At 35.4% G+C, this 22116-nt stretch overlaps 1 protein-coding gene and 1 long non-coding RNA gene across 2 annotated transcripts in view; one reads left to right on the top strand and one right to left on the bottom strand.

Annotated features, from left to right (window-relative positions):
• The window catches only part of galnt14 (UDP-N-acetyl-alpha-D-galactosamine:polypeptide N-acetylgalactosaminyltransferase 14 (GalNAc-T14)), a 297487-nt gene that overhangs the window by 112286 nt on the left and 163085 nt on the right, over positions 1-22116 (bottom strand). Inside the window, exon 3 of the mRNA XM_030128374.1 lies at positions 2015-2113. Coding sequence (XP_029984234.1) covers positions 2015-2113 — 99 coding nt within the window. The remainder of the gene's footprint in view (positions 1-2014; positions 2114-22116) is intronic.
• On the top strand, positions 1204-11886 carry LOC115414996 (uncharacterized). The gene is made up of 3 exons (XR_003934747.1): positions 1204-1331; positions 7391-7396; positions 11876-11886. It is a non-coding gene; the product is annotated as an uncharacterized LOC115414996 (long non-coding RNA).

The raw sequence follows: 22116 nt of genomic DNA, 5'->3' as shown, positions 1-22116 counted from the left end.
GTAGTTACATCATGACATTTGCACATATAAGGTCAAGACTTCCGACGAACATTTCTCAGAATACGCCAAAATTGTTTATCAGCAGCAGTGGTTGTAGTAAAAACTGAAAATATGTCCAAACTTTGAGCCGATTACCTAAAATGTTCAGTTGTTCAGTAACAAGGAACTAGTGCAAGGCTGAACCACCCACTACAACTCAGCGGCTTGAGATCGTAAGAGAAGTCTACACCATGGAGAAAATAACCCATTGGCTTAGAATGAGAGACAGTGTCTTTATGACTAAATAGGAGAAATAGACACAGTATGACACAGTGAATGACGCTTAAGGATTGACAGACTCAAATGTATTTACCTTATTTTGTTTAAATATTGATAACTATGACTGCTACTTCTTTTGTTTTTGTTTCTTTACTTAACACATCTGTTTTATTTCTCTAACTCTACAATGGAATGCATTTGAGCTGCATAATATATTGTTTGAGCATCGGCATTGTGATTTCTGTGTGCGCAATAGTCACATCGCAGGTCCTGCAATGTAGGAGGCAAATGAACTCAATGTGTTCTTATCCAACCTGGGTACCTGACACACACTGCACGCAGCAATCCACTAATCACATTCGTTCTTAATCAGTTTGGAGTGAGACGCTGGTAACAACATTGAAAAATGAGCAACGAACAAGAGAAAATCACCATAAATGAAGACTTGGTGCCAAAAAGAAAAGCAACGTCAGTATCTGGAATTATTTCTGCTACAAGAAGGATGATACTGAAACACGAGTTCTGTGTCGATAGTGTCTTACACCTGGCGCTACAACGAGAGGAAACACAACTAATTTGTTTGACCATTTACGTTGGCACCACACAGCTATTACATCCTCCTGAATATTTTTTTAATATCGCAATATATATCGCAGGGTTAAGAAAAATCGCAATGTCAGTTTTTTCCAATATTGTGCAGTCCTATAATACACAATTTGAATATGTATGTCATTGTTAAAATGTGAAAAACCTCAATAAAAATGTGAGTATAAAAAAAAAAAAAGTTCATTTGTTGGCTGTATTAACAAACACAAGTGGTTGAACAGGACAGAAAGTATGGTCAACAACCTGGAGGGGGCGGGGCGTGAAGTGGCTCATTTGCATTTAAAGGGCCAGCGCTCAAAACAACCTTTCTGGTGTCATTAGTTAGAAATAGGATTGAAGATGGATCTGTGGAGTTGAATTAATGAAGAATTCAGACCCAAGCATAACATTTACAGTTTATGTAGACCACAGGGAAATGTTTTAAAATGCATAATTCTATCTAAAAAACCAAAATATCCCTCCATTAAGTTACACCTCATTTTATTGTTATAATTTCCACAGAAAATAACGTTTGGAGGATTGATAAAGAGACACATGTACTCTAAAAATGGACAAACTGCAATGTCCAAGCCCATCGTTTTAGTTCAAGCACATAAATAACACAAAAATAGATGAATATAGTCAGTCCTTCTCTATTATCTCTTTCACACTGCACAAAAATCACAGTGTGAAAGAACAGTCAGCATTCATTCCCAGTCACGGGTATTTATCGGCTGCTGATTGTCATAACATGAAAACAGGATGTCCCACTATTTTTCACCCTGTTCCCTGCTATAAATGCACAGGGAACATAAAATGCAGTGTGTAAATGGCCAGGCAGGAATATTATTTACTGCTTTTCACAAACAGGAAGTATTCTGCCCTCGTATCGTACACCAGCAGGACAGCGAGGTGAGAGATCTTCTCCTGATCCAAGGGGAATTTGAGGAGAATCTATTTTCTCCTGTTTTTCGCCGTGTTCATACTCGTGCCAGACTTGATATAAACCAAAATAAAAACAGAAGCAAACTGGTCCACTGGCAATATGTGTGAAGTGAGTAAATCGCCTATTGTTAGTGGGATTACTGGCATTTAAAACCCGGATATACACGCTACACAAAATAGCATCTGATATGTGTTCAGCAAATATCTGTGTGCATGTGTTAAATACCTTCTGATAGTGCGCAGCAGGGTGGATCTGGCCTCGTTGTGGAAGGTGATGATGATGGAGGTTGGAGGAAGATCTGAGTCATAGTGAAGAGTGGTACATCTGCAGAGAGGGAACATATATGAACATTAGAATCCTTATTCATTCATCATTATTGTCACTTGAAAACTTCATAATTTACTGTAACATCAGCCTGGTTTTTAAATGTCTACACACTTATGTCCTACCCCTGTTTGCTGCGTTGGTTAAAACACGTTGGAGCTCAAGCCAAGTAAATACACGAACCTCCTACAACGGTGACTGTACTGTTCCGAGGTGTGTAACATCATTTGGACAGTCTGCCTTTTCAGTAAAAGGGGTTAACCTATGGAACTCTCTACCCACTCACTTCACACTGGAGATAGATGGAAATGCTTTTAACAGAGGGCTCAAAGCATGGCAAAAAGCAAAACAAAAGTGTTCACATGTATAGACACAGACTGTTATTACTGTTATTATTGTTGTGATCATGAATCTTGCCTGTTTTATTTCCTATTGTTGATCATATGCTCTGTGTTCTTAGAAAAAGAACACAGAGCATTTCTATTATTTGATTTTTTGTGTATTGTTTATCATTATTATTTTTCTATTGTTTGATTTTTATTTGTGTATTGTTTATTTATTTATTTATTTATTTATTTTTGTTTCATATGTTCTGTATTATGTCTGAAATAAACTAACCTAAACCTAAAACCTAAAAAAAATGTCAATGGACTGGTGTTGAAAACTAGCATGTGTGTTATATACAGTACACCCAAGCAAAGCACCCATTCTGTCCTTTGGGATAGTCTCAAAGTACTTGTGATGTCCATATCAAATAAAATAAATTAGATTATTTCAAGTCAAGCCTCATGTTAAAGTATCAACATATGACTGACTGATGAAGGGCATTCATTTCTACATGTGAAAAAAGAAGCCTAAGAGGTCGCAAATAAACACGACAGAAGCAGCTATTGAAGTAGTGTGTGGAGGTTCGTTTAAAATACCACATCTTCTTTAGATAATGAACATTGAAATCTACAAATCTAAAACGTATATAGGCCATTCTGAATCTAAGTGATGCTCTGTGAGTGTTTCAAGTAAATATATACATTTCATTTACATCATAAAAAAGTACACTTATAATTGATAATTTTCCATACTGTTGCGGATGATTCATTGTTTTAATATTGTTTTTTTCTAACAAGACATACAAGCATCAACAAGCCTAAAAACTAACAAGAAAACAGGATTTACAAGGATTTCTATGTGCCGGGTTTATTAAAAATTAAACACCCATTTGGACATCCAGAGGCTACGTAGTGAACGTGGAAACACCGTCATCTTCTACAACATTGATTCATCAGTAAAACATATGGAGTTGGATCAATGACAGTGGATGGACATGCTTGGTTTATGTTCTGTTACTGATATCTTTGCTGAAAAAGTAACTGTTTCTTCAGTGTTCTCTGTTTTTGATATAATAACCCTCAACTTTAATCTGAGATTATATGAACGTTTACATGATCTGTGAATTAAATATAGGAAAATATATGATTTTCACTGGAAATAAATGCAAAATACAGAGGATGATATTTTAATAAATGTTGAAAAATTACTTAAGAAAGGTAAAATAGAGAGAAAAATTCATTTGGGAACTGCCACAAAAGTAGCACTGGGGTTTTATGGGTTAAGGCGTTAAATTGTTGATTACCTCTATGAGATTCATTTACCTGTAACTGAACCCACGGTCTCCACCTTTTACTGTTCTTCTTATTGTTGATTTTGAGTTCTGTGTGAATTATGTCTCTGCTTTTTCTCTATATCCTGTTTCTTTGTGTGGAAAATTCTCTGCTTTGTGGAAAATAAAGTTACATCTTCTGTACCACTATACGTATCTACAATGTACTGAAATAAAATTATGGAATTGTTGCAAAATGATGCCAAAAACTATCAAGCACTGCAACTTTATTCAGTCCAGTTAATTTAATATATTGTCTGCCTCTGAACAACCAAAACTTTTTTTTTTAAAATATCAATTTCCATGTATGAGTTTCAATTTTGTATCATATTTGATACATCAGGTCTCAATGCTAAAAAAATATTATTTTTGAACAAACAAAAACATAATATAACACAAACATGTCTAACAAATTGTTAATTCCTTTTCAAAATTAGCAAAGTTCTGCCTCTTTCCTCATTAATGACAATCTTGTTGTGTCACTGGAAAGGCCTCTGGTGAACAAACTCCTCCCCCCTGGTGGATTATCTGTGTATCATGTATCTAATTGTATACATCACTTGTTTTTTTTGTTTGTTTTTTTCTTTTTTAAATATCACACTGATCATGTAGAGGGCTTCAAAACTTATGTATCAAGTATGATACATTTGGCACTAAAGGGTTAAGGAAATAATTGGATTTATATTTTGGCTGTAATGGTGCAAAAAAAAAGTAATAATTGCAAATGCTGTTAGTATGGAGGGACACATGTAACTTAGCAATTTAACTTTATTGCTTCAGGCAACACACACACACACACACACACACACACGCACACACACACACACACACACACAGTGACAGAGTGGTCAGACCAGACCTGTTGAAGATGAATTATAGATGACCAGCCAGAAGCTCATTAAAATACACCATGTAAAAGTGTGTGTGCGGTGCTTCGCTGGGTCAGCAGCCTTTTCTAAAAGAGCAGACACACACACACACACACACACACACACACATATATACACACAGTATAATGAGATGACTGGCCTTTACCTATCACACTGATGGATTGGTGACATTTTCAAGCAGAAACAGTCCACTTGCTGCGTTCCGGCCTTCATTTTTAAAAACCTCACCTTTCTCAAATGTGTGTATGTGCAGCTGTCTTCAACTTAACACGACATACTATATTAGACACAACCGCACTGCACCTGCTTATCTAGTCGACTGTTTTCTCCTACTATTTTGTTTACTGGAGGTGTTGAGGTTGAAATATTCGATTAAAATGTTTTACTGAAGGAAGAAGGCCAAGAAAAATGTAATTAATTGTACTTTTATTCTACTTAGCGTGTTGCCTGAGGAATCCTGAAGTGTAAAAAAAGGAACTAATATGAATTCATTTAGATTGACCATTTAACATTTAAGGTGCATGTTTTTGCAGAACATGCAAACTCCACAGTACTGCCTGAGAATATGAATGAGCTTCATAATTCAGAAGAAAGAGCAAAATGGCATCAAGGTCAGTTGTCTATGAACATGAACAGCTTGTAAATCAATTAAAATATCTGAACCAAACACGCACTCAAACAGAAGAATGAAGCAAAACTGAATAAATAACACTGTGACTTACTCCAAGAAGAAAAATACTTTTATTTTTTACCTCAAAATATTGAAAGATTCAAGGATTTTAAGTCATTGTATTAAAGTTATAATGAGTTCAACAAACGGACTTTTTCATTACATACTTCAGAAACACTTTTTTGCCACAGAACCACAAACACATATTTATCAAATACCAGACATTTTTGCCAGTTTGCCAACGTGAAAAGTTGGGAAGCTCCTCTCGGCTGCCGCTGCTGCTTCTGCTCCACTTTGTAGTTCAGAAAGATAAGATATGCTCTCCCGGAAAAATCGGAGCCTGTGTAACTCAAAGGCAACGCGACTTATCTACATTTCAGCCATCTGAAGAAGTTCAAAAGCAAAAAAATGGGTTGACTGGCTGTGATCAGGCAGGGACGTCTGTATCAGAAGACATCAACCGGTTGGTGTTTTTTACAAAGGCCAAGCGTTTCTGTGCAGTTTGTGTATATGTCTAAGCCAAATGCAACGTAACTTCAGCCGCTTTTAACAAACGTTCAGTGATCTGTGGGACGCATCCAATGAATCAGCTAAGATCAAATGAGTCGTTATCAGCATCTTCCTTAAAGATCAAGCATGTTTATAAAATGAGCATCATTTTGTTCAAGAGCTGAGCTAAGTCAGCACCAGACAGTGATATGGTCACCATTTTTGGGCCAATCACTGCGAGTATGATGATTTACAAAATATTATATGGACAGAATTCAGTTCCAGTAGTGGCCAGTAGCTACTTTTCAGCTTCTCAACTGGAATTATTGATTTTGATAGAAAAATTGCAGCTTAATACATAAACTGCATTGAGAATTGCCTGAATTTCTACCAGTTCTACAATGAGTTCCAGATTTATTGATTAATTACTTTGATTAATACTCAGATGTATTAATTAGTTTGATGTTAAGCTATCCAAATTTATTAATGTATTTGCAAGAGTGGTTATTATTTTGACTTAGTTGTTCATTTCAATAGTTTTATGCACTTCATAATAAAAAAGACTGCTCATTCCTGCTGCTTTTTAAAATTTATTTTATTTATTATTTTTTTAACATCACTAGGTAAAAATCCCATAATTCCCTTTCATTGTTTTGTAACTCTAGTGGTCTATGAGGACACGAGACCTCTGGACCTATTCCTTACCTGTGTTTTCAGGCTAATTACAGGCTTTCTTATGCAGGTAGGGAGCTTTAATACAGAACTGATAGCTGTAATTACCGCTGCTGATCAGACTCTGCAGTTATAGTCTGGGCATAACTCTACTGGACTAGATTTATGAACACAGAAACGTGGAAAAGTGAAGCTACTTTGTCAGGTTTATCTACAGTGTATATCTATATGTAGTCTCACATTGTGTAGTAGTAGTTTTACATTGACAGGAGGGAGCTGCAGGAGTTTTGTTCCTCTGATTTTGGATCCTGCAGCTTAAATGACTCTGAATTTGATGTTTATTTATCCACATTTGTTAATTAATTTCAACAGTTTTATACAGTTTATGATAAAGTCGAGTTCTGACACTGTTATATTAGTTAATAGGCTATTGCTTATTTCAACCTTTAGAAATCCACTATCACTCAACCTGTTTCTTACAGATAGATTTTTCATCACTGTTCTTCACACGGAGTCAGGGAGGAAACTTGTTTGATAGCAACACAAACAAACATCGACATCATGACGCATAATTCTGAACAGGAGGAGGATTCTGACTACCTGGAATGAGGAGTTCAGAACTAAAAAAAAATATTTACACAGACCAGAAAACTTTATCTAGTAAAGTATGTTAGACAACTAAGTTCAAACAATGTTTCACATAAATCAAATTGTGACTGAAAATAAGTTTCGTTATGAACATAGGTTACTTTTTGTTTTGAAATGATTAAATGTTAGTGTGATTTTAAATGCAAATACACATTTTTTGTAGACAAAATGTGCTGTTTGGCCAAAAGATTGACCATCACAATTTCAAATTTTAGCTTTTTTTTTCACATTTAGCCAGTGAAAGGTACTAGTGTTTGGTTTATACAGAAAAAGAAAATAGAAAAATTATAAAGAAATAATTCACAGTTTCATTATAACAAAAACGTTATAGACCGACCCACAGCACTTTAAATGCTGACCAGTGTAGTCAGAGTTTTATGCTTAATGTATACACACAGGCAGCAGTAAACACAGTTGTTTAAAGGGCCTTATATTCTCTGTTTGTCATATTTTGATATCACTGTATTTACATTAAAAGTGCTATACTGAAGCATATATTGTTATCTGGAAATGAAAGGACCTTTACTGAAATATGAGCTTTAGGTGATACAGCACAGCTCTAATTTGTGGCTTCAGCGTCTTCATCAATATAGTGTCTGTCATCAAAATAAGCCAAATGCTGAGTCTCCTTGTGTTATTTTCTGAGGGCTAAAACACAAACTCTGCTCCTAATTTGTTGTATTAACAGGTCATCAGCCAGTGCACACGAGCACCCGGCTGTGAAATAATACTCTCATCACCTCATTAACTTGCAATTTGATTTTTTTTTTTTTTTTTTTAGTTTAGAGGCAAAATGATTAAATGAGGAAACAATATTGCCAAAGCAGATTAAAGAGAGGAAAACTTCAGAAACTGTAAAAATATGAGCTGTAACTTGAACATGCCTTGTGTCTATTTTTATAGATATGCTTGAATCCATTTGTTTCATGTATTGCATTTTAATTTAAAGGGGCTATACGTGATATTTGTACTTTAGAATATTTAGATTTACCCTGAAATTATCATTAGAGTGTTGAGAACAAACAGCTATGATGTTTTGACAAAGAATCCAATGCATTGAATAGTAGAGAGTGAACTAAATATATTTTCGTTGACAGACTGGTGGATTTATGTGACCACTAGAGGGAGTAGTGAGTCACTCTGCTGGTCTCCCATGGTGAGAAATCCTTACATCATAGGGCCTTTGACCAAAGATGTCAGAAAGTAATAAGATCGGACAAGAATCACTAAGAAATAAGAAGCAACAGAATAGAAAAACAACTTTTAGAGTCAAAGAAAATGACAAAGTGATAAAAGCTAGAAGCACTGTTGTTGTTTTTATCACTGGACACAGCTCTAAATGAAAAGAATGGAGTTTGATGCTGAAATTACAGTGTTTCTTCTACATGGGTGAGTTTGATTATAAGGCGTATCAAGACTGAACTGTGATAGTTCTGACCTTGTTTGGACAGATCTTTAGTGCAGCTACTGACAACACAAATGGTACAGAAAACAGGTTTTGTGGTTTTACTGTGCAACTTAAAACAAAGCTAAGCTAACAGAGCAATAATGCAAACCCAGGGTCTCAAACTCGCAGCTCGGGGGCCACTTGAGGCCCACAAGATGATATTTTATGGCCCTCTGACATCAAAGTTTAGTCTTAGTGTGGCCTGCACGTAGTTCTCAAACACACCTTTTTGCTGAGTCTTGCCATGCTTTTATTTAACTTATTTTTATTTTATTTTTATTTTTATGGTCTACCACAGATAGTCTCGTGACAGCTTCCAGCAGTGTTTGTTGTCAACGGTTGTCAAGTTAGCCAACCACGAAGTACCAGGGGAAGTATCAGCATTAGCCATTTGGTTGAAACGTGTTACAGAGGGACACCAAGTGGACGGAAAATATATGCCATCACCCAGTTCCAGTCACGTCTCTCTCAAAATGTGCCGTGAAGAGAGAGGGTGGCGACGAGCACAGGCAATTTCAGGAAAAGTGGATTTTTTTTTTTTTGGTCGAGTACATCTCATATGTACAGAGAAAGTTGGAGAGTATAAAGAATACAACGTTAGACGTCATTACTCAACTAGACATGCTTAGGAGTATACATAATACCAGGAGATGAGAGAAAGCACCAGGTCACCAATCTTAAAAAATGTCTATTGAGGCAACAAGATTTATTCAAGAAATCTTGTCATTTCACGAAGAACCTTTCATGTTGGAAAACTGATAATAATAATAATAATAATAATAATAATAATAATAATAATAATAATAATAATAATAATAATAATAATAATAATAATAATAATAATTGAGAAGACTGAATAAGTTGCTCTCTTTTTTTTTTTAAACTTGAAACCCTTTTTTGTGGAATAGTTAATGTGGCCCAGCCTGACCCAGACTCTACCTCCAGCAGCCCCCAGGTAAGTTAAGTTTCAGACCCCTGATGTAAACTATCAGCTGATGTTACATGTGAAGATTATAAGGCACAGAGTTACTCTGACAGACTGAGTTTTAGTTTGAGGGAGAAAATGTGATAATTCCATACAGTACTACAGATGTGTGTAAACAATGAGCTTCATACTTTTTTCAGTGAGTGATATAGTCTGTGGATATGTAGTGTTGATTTGTGGGTGGTTGTTGTACTCCTAAGTGCATTCTGGTACGTTGAGTTTGGAACATGAATACTACATAGAACCCCTTTACATTCTCTTTCACCTTCACTGTTTTTGCATCTTTAGCTGCAAGTCCATGACTTCATAATCCAATTAATATGAACTAAAACGATGCGCATGTTTGGAAGTGCACACCCTTTGGAGAAATCACGGCCAGAGGAGGCTACAAGCAGACTGTTGTCACTTTGCATTCAGATTTCCCTCCATCTTTCTTTGCCTTGTCCCTTCTTGCATCCTTTTTTCTTGTATTGTCTCTCTTTCTCTTGCTGAGAACAGGAATATGCACAGTGTACATTTGTCATATCATATCATATCCCATCATGCCCCTCTCTGCTTCCTCCATCCCTGTATCTGGCTGTCTCCATCTCTGGTTTTCCTGCAGCTGATTTATTCTGCAGCTTTACCAGAGAGGAACGATGAGATGATAAAGCTGCTACTGTGACAGAGAGAGAGAGAGGAAGGAAGGAAGGACGAATGAGGCCGAGAGACACAGAGACAGACAGGCAGAGAGAGAGACAGACAGAGATGTACAGATAAAAGTTGTGCTGACAGATGACTGATGTCGAAGCTGATATGAACAAGCTTTCACACTCCCAAAGCGAATGTATGTATGTGTGTGTATCAGTAAGTGTGTGCGTGTGAGTGTATTAACTTCCTGATGCGGCAAAGCTCAAGAGCGTGTGCACACACACACAGACACACACACTGGAAACGCAACAGAAGAGAGGGAAGAAAATACAAGGACAAAATTGCAGGAAAGGAATAGAGGATGGTGGAGAAGGAAGGTGACGGGAGATATAAGGTGAAAAGAAGGTACAAAGGTTACAGAAGATGTGATGAAAAAAGGAGGTGAGAGGAGTAAATGGAAGTGAAGAGGCAAAAAAATGCAAAGAGGGAAGGATTCAGAGGAAGGGAAGAACAGGATGAAATGAGCACACATAAAGCTAAGGTTACAGTACATGATTTTAACCCTGATTTGCACTTGCTGACAGTTTGTGAAGATCCCCGACAAAAGCCCCAGATCAGAGGCGAAGCTGTACTTGCTCCCGTAAGCGGCAATCGCTATGTGTTAAGTGTCAAAAAGACGAGATGCAACAATGCATTGCAGGTGCCCGTGAGATACCTAGCGAGTTCAAGTGTAACTTCACTGTCTATGTGATCTTGAAAAGTGGTAAAAACTGGGAGGAGGCTAAGAGGAGGTGAGGGTGTATGCGACAGGCATAGTTCACCAACGTCTCCAAGCCACAGAAAGAAAAGTGAGCTAAACAGAATCAACTTAAAAAACTGAAAAAAGTCAGTCTAAAAAGATCTGTAAGTCAGCTAAGTATAGGTGATATTCAGAAGATTTTCACTGCTTTACGTCACTGTCAGACAACCCTGTCTGATGCTGAACCGATCAATGAGGAATTCTGCAAAAGCCACCACATTCCTTAAAACAACGAAATTTTAATTTTATTAATTTTATTTTATTATTATTACTTTTTTTTTTTTTTTACATATTTCATCAGTATTAGGATTTGGCTCTGATAGTGAACACTATTATTCTCAACTAGAATTGCTAACTTTTAACTATTGCCAATGGTAGTAAAAAAAAAAAAAAAAAACTTTGATTTTTGACGGTGAGTTTGATCCTATCGTTTATTCAGATATTTAATACTTTCACTTAACCTAGTTTCTAATAAAATCTTTTAAGAATTTCCAACCGTTTCTGGTTTTCTTCTGTGGGGAAGTGACATTAACAGATTATTCAGCCATGTCTTGTTGTTTCTTGTTGTTATTATTATTATATTGACCTTAAAATATACCCTTGATGCACCTCTACAACTTTCTTTCCAAAAAACCTTGTACATTTAAAATCTATCTATCCCCAGTCATGGTACTAACCCAGTATTTTTCAAACTTGGGGTCAGGAATTCAAATGGGATTGGCCGAAATTTCTAGTAATTGATAAAAATAAAAATTTACTAATAAAAAATATATGGTGAGTTGAGAGAGACAATAATACATAAATAGAATGACAAACTGAAGCTGAAACTGAAGCACTGTGGTACTGTTTATCTTTCAAATGTTCATTGTGGTCAGTTTCAGATGCTGTAGCTCTTTCATAACTCATAGTTTGAGTTATTGTTTGCTCAGTATTAATTGTCAGCCTTGTAAATCCAAGCTGGACTGACTGTACATATCCTGACCAAGGAAAATAAAATTCTCCCTTTGTGCAGTAATCTACACCTGGCTTTTCTGCCTCCGTCCATAATAATATACATTATATAGACTAAATGTTGTCTAAAATTAATGTTTATTTGCAACATAGTAAAGCAAACTATTATATGATAAAAAAATAAATAAATAATTATTTTAGCAAAAAAATGTCTGTTTTGAATGTATGGGGTCGCCAAAAATTTGTGACGTTAAAATGGGGTCACGAGCCAAAAAACATTGGGAACCACTGGACTAACCTGTGGTCAATTAACCTCATTAGTTGCAAAATATTCGGACATTTGTTTCTTTTTAGTGTCACTCACTGTTCCTGCATTTTATTGCCCCCACCCCAACTTTTTGACACATCCTGGCACCATAAAATTTTAAAATCATTTTATTTTTGTTTTTTTTTTCAAACTGTACTTCATTTCATTATTTCACAGTATGTACATTACACAGTGAATAAACTATGCATTTATGAGATCTACAAATCATTGCAACTTGTTTTAATTTACATTTTACACTGTCCCAACATTTTTGGAATTGGCTCTATTTTTTAGACATTTGAAATTATTCCATAAAACACTCTAGGGACTTTCACTTCCTGTGCTGCCAGACTTCTGCAAATCAATAATGAATGAAATATTAAGGCTCATCTGTTTAGGAACAGTTCACATCCCTCACACTGGCATTATTTAAAACAAACAATATATATAGATATTATTATATGGTATCTCAATTTCTAAGTATAATATCCTATATATGTACAATGTATTTTCTTTCTGTTGTTATGTTGGTGCCTGAATATGACCGTTTACTTTCCTTAAGGGAAGGTATTTCCATAAGCCATCTTTGGATACGAACCTCTCTTGCATAATGTGATAACTTATTTATCATCTTATTTCATGTGACGTACAAAAAAAAAAAAGAAAGAAAATTAAACTAAACTACTTTTAATTCACTGAAATCCTACCTTGATCAGTTAGTTTGCATCAATTTATCATGTGATTTGGATGTTTTGACACATCGAGGCAGTGGTTCTAAATGTCTTCCACATATTGACCCCCTGTTCCAGATGACTCATGTAATGTCTAAGCCATAAGATATGCCATCACACAGTCAGTACAGATATAAGTACAGCAGTCTGATGATATATGGAAGTCATTATGTGGTGTGTAGGAGGCAAAAGTAAAAGGTAATGAAAGGTGAAATAAAAAAGAAGATAAAGTATAAGTAAATGGAAGGAAAAATATGAATAAATCAAGACATTTGGACAAAGAACGAAGGATGTGGGAAGAGGGTCAAAAATGGGAAGAGAACAGGAGAGGTAAGATATGCAAGATAAGAGAAGACAAAACAGAACATACTATAAAAAATAGTAAAGGAAGAAACAAATAGACATGGAAAACAAGGCCAACAAAAAAGGAACATGTAAAGGAAAGAAAGAACAAGAGGACAAAAGGGGACTAGTGAGAATAAGTAGATGAGAAAAGTCACAGAACAGCATGGATGAGGGGAAACACTGGCAGACACAGAAACAAAATAAAAAAGGAGAAAGGAGGAGAAGAAACCAAACCAAAAAAAGGCAGGGACAAAAAAAAAAAAAAACAGGAATGGAACATGAGTAAAAGGTGCATGAAAGGACTGGAGGAAAAAAAGAGGGTAGGGGGGTAAAAGAGGATGAAACCAACAAGCAGATGAAAAATAGCGGATGTGTACTGTATTCTGTCCAGATGGTGCAAAATCATTCATATTTGATGAACAGAGCCGTCGAAGAGGGATGTGTGTGTTTGTGTGTCGGTGGCTCATTGAAGTTCATCTCGGGGTGAGATAAACACATGAAAGGCGAGGTCAGTGTCTCTGTGGGCGGTTGGGCCGACCTGTCAGACCGCGTCTTCGTGCTGAAAAATACTAATGGCCACTGATGTAGCCCTGAGATAGTGTCAGAGCGGTTCACACACACACACACACACACTACCTGCCTTCCTACAGCCTCTGATTAACACCTCCAACACTCTTTTCTCTCCGTCCTTCACTTGTTTTACCTCTTGGCGTTTTTCTATTCTTTTTTTCTTTTGTTTCTCTGCCTTAGCCTCTGTGTCCTGCTTCCTCTGTCCAGCTCAAAAGTCACACACAGAAACACTTGGATGTCTGTCGCGGTCTAACACTTTACACTAGTGTACTGAGGCCAAATGCAGCCACGTTACAGCTAAATACAACACTTCCCTCATGTAATAAGACACAATGAAACACACTGATTTGTGCTCGATATGTTCTTTTACTAATAGACTGAATAAACTCATTACAAAGAGTTATACTGACCACATTACACTGATATGATCTCTGAGTAAAGTAAAATAAGTGAGATAAACGAAAAAGTGAAATATGTAAAAAGAGGTGTTGAAATATTATTATGCACAGTTCAGACATGATCTTAATTTGTCATATGATCTACTTTTCAGAGAGATCACACACATTGTGTCATTAAAACTGTAATTTTTTTTTTTAAAAAGGCATTGTTAGCTGCACCTGATGCATATTGTCATAGGTGTCAAACATACGGCCCGTGGGCCAAAACCGGCCCGCCAAAGGGTCCAGTCTGGCCTATGGGGTGAATTTTTGAAATGCAAAATTTACACTGAAGATAACAATCAATGGTGTTAAAATCTTGTTAGTTCTGGTTCCACATACAGACTGATTTGATATAAAGTGGATCAGAGCAGTAAAATACTATCACAATAACCTATAAATAATGACAACTGCAAACTTTTCTCTGTTTTAGTGTAAAAAGTCCTTAAAAATGTTTTCCCTTTACAAACTATCCTCTCACAGAAAATGTGAATAACCTGAAATGTCAGTGCAATTTTAACAATTTTCTGTCAATGGATGGATAGATAGATAGATAGATAGATAGATAGATAGATAGATAGATAGATAGATAGATAGATAGATAGATAGATAGATAGATAGATAGATAGATAGATAGATAGATAGATAGATAGATAGATAGATAGACAGACAGACAGACAGACAGACAGACAGACAGACAGACAGACAGACAGAACAGTGAGTAACACTTATGTGCACTTATGTTAAGCTGATATTGTACACTTTGAACCTTACGTTTCTTTACTAAATAAATGTTTCTGAAGTAAGTATCAAATATATGTATAAAGAGTACTGCTTGTAAATGATTACTAAAGTAAGTGTTTTTTAACAAGATAAATGTAAGTGCAAAAATAAATCTGAAAAGTTACAGATCATTATAAGTGTAGTGGACTTAAAACTCTGACATGTAGTGGATACCTCACACAGATCTCCAGTAAATAAACTTTGTTATTTTCAGCCACTGTTTGATAATGAGCTGTCAAATTATCCTCTGCAAAAGTATCACAAGGCCACTTTTTGTTCACACAAATACAAGTAAAGTATAAGGTCTGAATAATTTTTGGTGTGATTTTCTTTATAATAAACAAGTCCAATGAGAAGTGTATTTAATTTCGACGTCGCCTAACCCATGTGATGTGGAACAATGTCAGTTTAATCTGAGTGAAGTACCAGCCCGCCTGCCGGAGTAAGATATTTTGGCAAGCCTTTCACCCCTGGCCTTTCTTTCTTTCTTTCTTTTCCCACTATCTCTGTCTCGCTTCAATTCAGGTGTTCACAGAGGAGAAGATGGCCTAGTTTTGGCTGGTTAGGCAACATCCATTTACATATTTATACACACATACACGGCGCTGGTGAATGAGGGAGCAAGGGATTTCTCTTCTCTGGATCAGGAGAAAGACCAGAAAAGAAAAAAAGAGACAGCAAGGGACAGTTGATAATGCCTCATTTCTTCTTTTACTGGAAAATTCCATTAGGGAAATTTCCGAGTCAATGATTCCGATGAATGAATAGCTCAAATGAATAGTTTGAGTAGATTCAACAATTTTAATTGAAGCAGATTCAATCCTCAAAAGGAGTGAAGAGGTGTGTCTACATCATGAAAGAAAAAACGATTTGTGGCCTGTAATTTCCTAATTTCTGCTGCTTAAAGTGGCATTTGGAAAGATTTTAATTTACTTTTTTTACTAACAACAAAAAGACATGGAAAGAGCAGCATAAATACATTAGCAACCCAAAGAATATACACAAAAAAACTTTTTTTTATTAAACACATTTACAGGATAAAAGTTTTGCTCTTGTTGCATTGCACTGCATTTGTTCTCCTGTTTTAACCAAATGTCAATAAACTTCCTTATTGAAAAGTGTTCTGTGTATAAAAATGATAGCAGTGATCAAAAGGCTAAAGGTCCTAAAGTCCTCATGTGTCTGAATTGTCATTTTCTTTAACCCTTTCATGCATACTGGTCACTACAGTGGACAGTTATTCTACAGCTCTTCTCTTGTATATTCATAGGTTTTGTTGTTTTGTTTTTTGCACATATCTTTATTAAAGTTTTAACACATTACATATGTTTTCTGACCTGAATTGGTAACATTGTATAGATCTCCCCTGAGCGTAATAGTTATAGTTTTCACACAATTTATCAGTAAATACATGTTTCTTTGCTTCAAAAATTAAACGCATGGTCTCCAGCTGAGTGGACATTTTTGCAACTTCATGAAAAATAGGTTCATAAGAATTTTATTATTATTATTATTATTATTATTACTAATTTTGTATGGTTTTTTTTTTTAGCTTTTTTAAAAAAATTTAACTTTTTTTTTTTTCATAAGAACATTTTCAGTCGCTTTGTTTTTTTCATGCCTAAAGACAAATAAAAGCACTCAGGAAAAAAATCTTGATTAAGGTTCTCATAATTTGTGCATGAAACGGTTAATAATGACTATGATATTAAAGGCAAAAAAATCCCAATGTGTCCACAGATCTGCATTCTAGGTCTTAGTCCAGAAACTTTAGCACTTAGACCTTCTGAAAATAGGCCGGTGAACCTCTGTCTAATACATGTGAAGTGTCTTATAGCTAGACACTGGAAAAGTGTTGATTGTCCATTGTTTATTTCATGGATAGCGGAACTTTCATCCTGCACAGCTTCTGAAAGGCTCACGTACACAATTAAACGGAAAACTCATATCTTCCACAAAATATGGAATTCATTTCTCAAATTTTTAGAATCAAAGGCCTGATATTTAATCATCATAACTTACAAAGTGAGACCATACCCCTTTTAATTTATTTTTATGTATCTGAATTATTTTTAAATGATGTTTGATTATGTATCAGACAAATGAAGATGGATGTTGACAAGTATTCAAGTCACTATTAGTTATTTTATCTGTCAATTATTATGTTGTTATTTACTTTCATTGCTGTTTCAAAATTCAGAGGTGGTTGGGGGGGGCGGGGGGGGGGGGGGGGGGTTGTGGTTTTGGGGGGTTTATGCTCAGGGGAGACCTACACAATGTTACCAATTCATGTCAGAAAAGATATGCAATGTGTTAAAAATTCAATAAAGATATGGTTTAAAAAATGACTATGATGAAGAATATTAGTAAAAGTGTGAGTAGTTGTAGTTTATAATGAATGTTTAACCCATAAAGACCCAGTGCTACTTTCATGACAGTTCCCAAATGATTTTTTTTTTTTTTGCTATATTTACCCTTTCTTCAGTGATTTATCACCATTTATTTGAATATTATGCTCTGAATTTTGCATTTTTCCAGTGTAAATAACGCATTTTCCTGTATTTAATTCTCTGTTTATGAAGATGTTCATTAAAGCTCAGTGTAAAGTTGAGGGTTATTATAACAAAAACAGAGAAACGTGACTTTTCATCTAAATATATAATGAACTGAATATAAAGCAACTGTCTCCATCCACTTTCATTTGTTAAACTCCATGGATTATACTGGTGAATCAATGTTGTAGAAGATGACCATGAAATTGCATTTTACAACAATTATTTACATGTATTAATAGGATTACTGGATCAACAGGTATTAAATATTTTACAACCGTAGATAATTTTGTTCAATGGTGGATGTTTGGGTCTTTATGGGTTAATAATGACTGTGACTGGGGACAAAATATGTTTCCTCCTGTGTATATGGTTCACCTAACGCAAATCAGAAATTATCATGAGGATTCACAATTAGATACATTCAGAATAAGTTACACTCTTTTCAGACCAAAGATCAACAATGAAGAAATCCAAAACACTTGTCTGCAACAATGTGAAAAACCTACCACTTTCCAATAACATCTTTTCAATAGAAATAACTGTCTGCACCGCCGGCGGTTCAGGCTGTTTGTAGCTAGATATAATTTGTAGTGTCTTAAAATATGAATGAGGAGAGTGTGTTACTTGCAAAAAACATGAAAACTGAAATGCTTTAGACTTTCTATCCATGGGTGCTTCAATGGAATACCCATTGGGGATTATGCAAATTCATGCGCTAACTTGAGACAACAAAATCTCCCCTCGTTTGGCAACTTCTTCTGTCTCTTCCCAGAGTGGTTTAGCTGTTCAGAGAAGTTAGTGTCACCTCTAATAAGTAGGAACAAAACTAACTACCAAGACAGAGTGTCATGAGGGAAATGGTGGATGATAGCACTGTGTGTGATACAGATCCCAAAAGTCTGTCACTCTACCAGCTGACAACTTGGAACAGACTTGGTTGGCTGATTTTGCACTGCTGCAACTTTTACATTAACCCTTTCATGCACGAATTATGAGAACCTTTATCAAATTTTTTTCCTGAGTCTTTTTATTCCTCTTTGGGCATGAAAAAAACAATGCGATTGAAAATTTTCTTCTGAAAAATAAATTAAAAAATAAAATTAAAAAAAACATTAAAAAATAATAATGAAAAAAAATTCTTATGAGCGTATTTTTCATGAAGTTGCAAAAATGTCCACTCAGCTGGACACCACACATTTAATTTTTGACGCACAGAAACATGTATTTACTGATAAATTGTGTGAAAACTATGGGGAGGGCTTGTGATTCTTGGGGTTTATGCGAAGGAGAGATCTACATAATGTTACCAATTCATGCCAGAAAAGATATGCAGTGTCTTAAAAGTTTAATAAAGATATGTGTAAAAAAAAAAAAAAAAAAAGAAAAGAACAACAAAATCCATGAATATACAAGAGAACAGCTGTAGAATAGCTGTCCACTGGAGTGACCACTATCCATGAAAGGGTTAATGTTTTTTTTTACTTGTTCATTTTCATACTGCTGTATTTCACTGTAAATCTTTGGTGTGAACTGGGCTTGGGCATCACATTAGTTTATATCTGTCCCTGTAGCTCAAGTGAAGAAATTTTACTAGTTGTTCAGTTCCTTTATCAGCCTCAGATAAAAATGTCAGTGCATTTTTAATGTCGACTATTTCAGTTAAACCCATAAAGACCCAAGTATCCACTGGCAACCAAAAGCATCTACTGATCTAAACTGTTTAATACCTGTTACCATAATCCACCATTAATCCTATCAATACATGTAAATAATTGGTGTAAAATGCAGTTTGTCATCTTTTCATGGTCATCAGATATGACCCATTTGGACGTTCAGAAGCTCCGTAGTGAACGTGGAAACACCTTCATCTTCTACGACATTGATTCAGTAGTAAAACCCATAGAGTTTGATCAATGACAGCAAATGGGGATACTTGGTTTATGTTCAGTTAATATCTTTCCTGAAAAAGTAACTTTTTCTTCAGTTTTCTCAATTTTGATATAATAACCTTTAAATGTACTGTTTTCATGAACATATAAATTAAATATAGGAAATTATACATAGGAAAATACATAATTTACAGTGAAAAATGCCAAATATAGAGGATAAAATTATAATAAATGGTGATAAATTGGTTAAGAAAGGTTAAATAAAGAAAAAAATTCATTTGGGAACCACCACAAAAGTAGCTCTGGGTCTTTATGGGTTAAAGTTACAATACTGTTGGTGAACTAAACCCTAATTAATCACAAACGCAAATAAAAAAAATGACCATAGAGGGTGTTTACAAGGCACTAATAAATCCCTCACAGGGAAATATTGCTATATTAAGAAATATTACATAAAATCTACAATCTATAATATATGCAACTGGGAAAAAAACTGGGACAGTAATAAAAATATGTACGAATATCTGATGCGTACAGGAAAAAAAATATAGAGATGTGTATATTATACTGAATACACATAGCAAAGAAGTATCTCATTTAATTACATCTACTGAAAACCTACAGAGAATTCAACAACAGTGTCAAACATTTCATATCCTGTATAACAAACACTTGCAGTCTCGGGTGAGTTGTAGTTTAGAACTGACACATCAAATTAATCTCATAAATAACTTTACATTTTCAATTAATCATATTGTGTTCAAGGGGGAGAAAAATCTGTTTGTGTTTATGAGCCACTGTGATAAAGACCTGAAAAATTTGTCATAGAGATAAAACTTGTTCAGCCATCTGGTTTTCTTATGTTCATGACACAAAATGTTTTCTTTGAGAAATTTAATATAAAGATAAATCTTGTTAACAAAACCTAACTTTATAGATAATAAGTATCATAAATTAAGAACATCTGATTTTGAAAACTGATCCAGAGCACATACCATCTGAAAGACAAAAGAGCAAAATGTCATTTGAAGGTCTATGTATTGAATTTCTACAGAAAATGACAGATAGTCTATTATTGCCAGAGCTGTATATGTGTTGAATTGGCCTTTAAATGTCTGCTATCAGTTCAACATCCACATCTTCTGTGTAATCCTGAAAATCGATTCCGCTCGAAATCTGATGTGTTTTCACAGTTGCTGCGAGCTGAGCAGAGATGCAAGGTCAACGCGGAGCACAGACAGTACCTGGAGATTGTTGTTATAACACTTGAAAACTACATCATGAACAAAAATATTCTAAACAAAGAGGTGTAATCTGAACAGGCAAGTACATCATTGTTTCAATTTATATAAAAATGAAGGTTATGTGTATGGATGTGGACTAACATTATTGTAATTGACATTCATTCAGGTCACATTTAGCTTTTTAAAAACAATGCAATAGCTAATAATACCTGCATAATGTCTCAAAGAGTAAATGCTTCATTTTGGCACTGCTTTTCATTTCGCTTTAGCAGCAGATGGTGAAGTTGTCAAAGTCCTTATAAGAGTCACACTTTTATTTTGAGGTGCAGAAGTTAACATGTCTGCAACTCTCCTGCTGTATTACCAGAAAACTTAAATATTCCTTTTGATCTGAACTAAATTGGGCCAAACAGATTTATCTGCAGACCGTGATCTGATCTATTTAAAAAACCTGCACTAACAGCAGTGAGAGACAACTTCATGTTTTTGCTGTTTATATAAAAAAAAATTGTAGGTGTGCTGTCACCCGATAATTTATGGTTTAAAACTGTCTAAAACTAATACCAGAGTATTACTTCCATAGTGATCTTTGTTTTGTTTTGAAAGTACGCCATAAAGTACCTAAATTTAGTGGAGGAGGTGGCGAGGTTCTCACATATTCAGCAAATCCTGGCGAGGATTAACAAGGGAGAGCATCTTCCAAAGTAACTCTAACACCCACCACCAGATTAAAAGGAGAACATGTCACCCAGGAGAGATAGTTTTGGCCTCTTCAGGCTAACCTGAAAAACACAACCATCCCTGCAGCAGAAAGCTAAAAACAGATTAAAGAGAGGACACATGATGGCTTCAGAGCTGATATTGACAGAGCTGGAGGAGGGGAAGGTGGTGTCAGTGATGAACAAAGACTGAGATTTCCAGATATGACAGAAGATAGGGGACGTTTTAAAGAAAAACATTATTATTTTAACAACTGCTGGGGCTCCTCTGGTTCCTTGTTAGCGCTGTTGTGATCCCCAGTGGAGCGGAGAGACTCGTGTTTTCCAGAGTTTTCTGACTGTTTGAAAAACATGAGGCTGGAAGTGCTGGGAGAGACGCTTCACCCCGTGCTGCTTAGATATTCATGCTTTACAGTTCACAACTCTGCCTGTGTGTGCACCCACTGTCATGTTTGCATGGGAACATTTTTTTAGGTGTGTGCACATTTTGAGAGAATTTGATATTATGTATGAGTAAATAACGCTTCTGTGTCCATTTGTCTGGGTGTTCACAATACGTGTGAATGTATTTACAGAGAAACAAAA

This window comes from Sphaeramia orbicularis, chromosome 24 (genome assembly GCF_902148855.1).
Source record: "Sphaeramia orbicularis chromosome 24, fSphaOr1.1, whole genome shotgun sequence".
Classification (NCBI taxonomy): Eukaryota; Metazoa; Chordata; class Actinopteri; order Kurtiformes; family Apogonidae; genus Sphaeramia; species Sphaeramia orbicularis.
The sequence above is the reverse complement of the archived record's forward strand: the minus strand, read 5'-3'. Positions and strand labels throughout refer to the sequence as shown.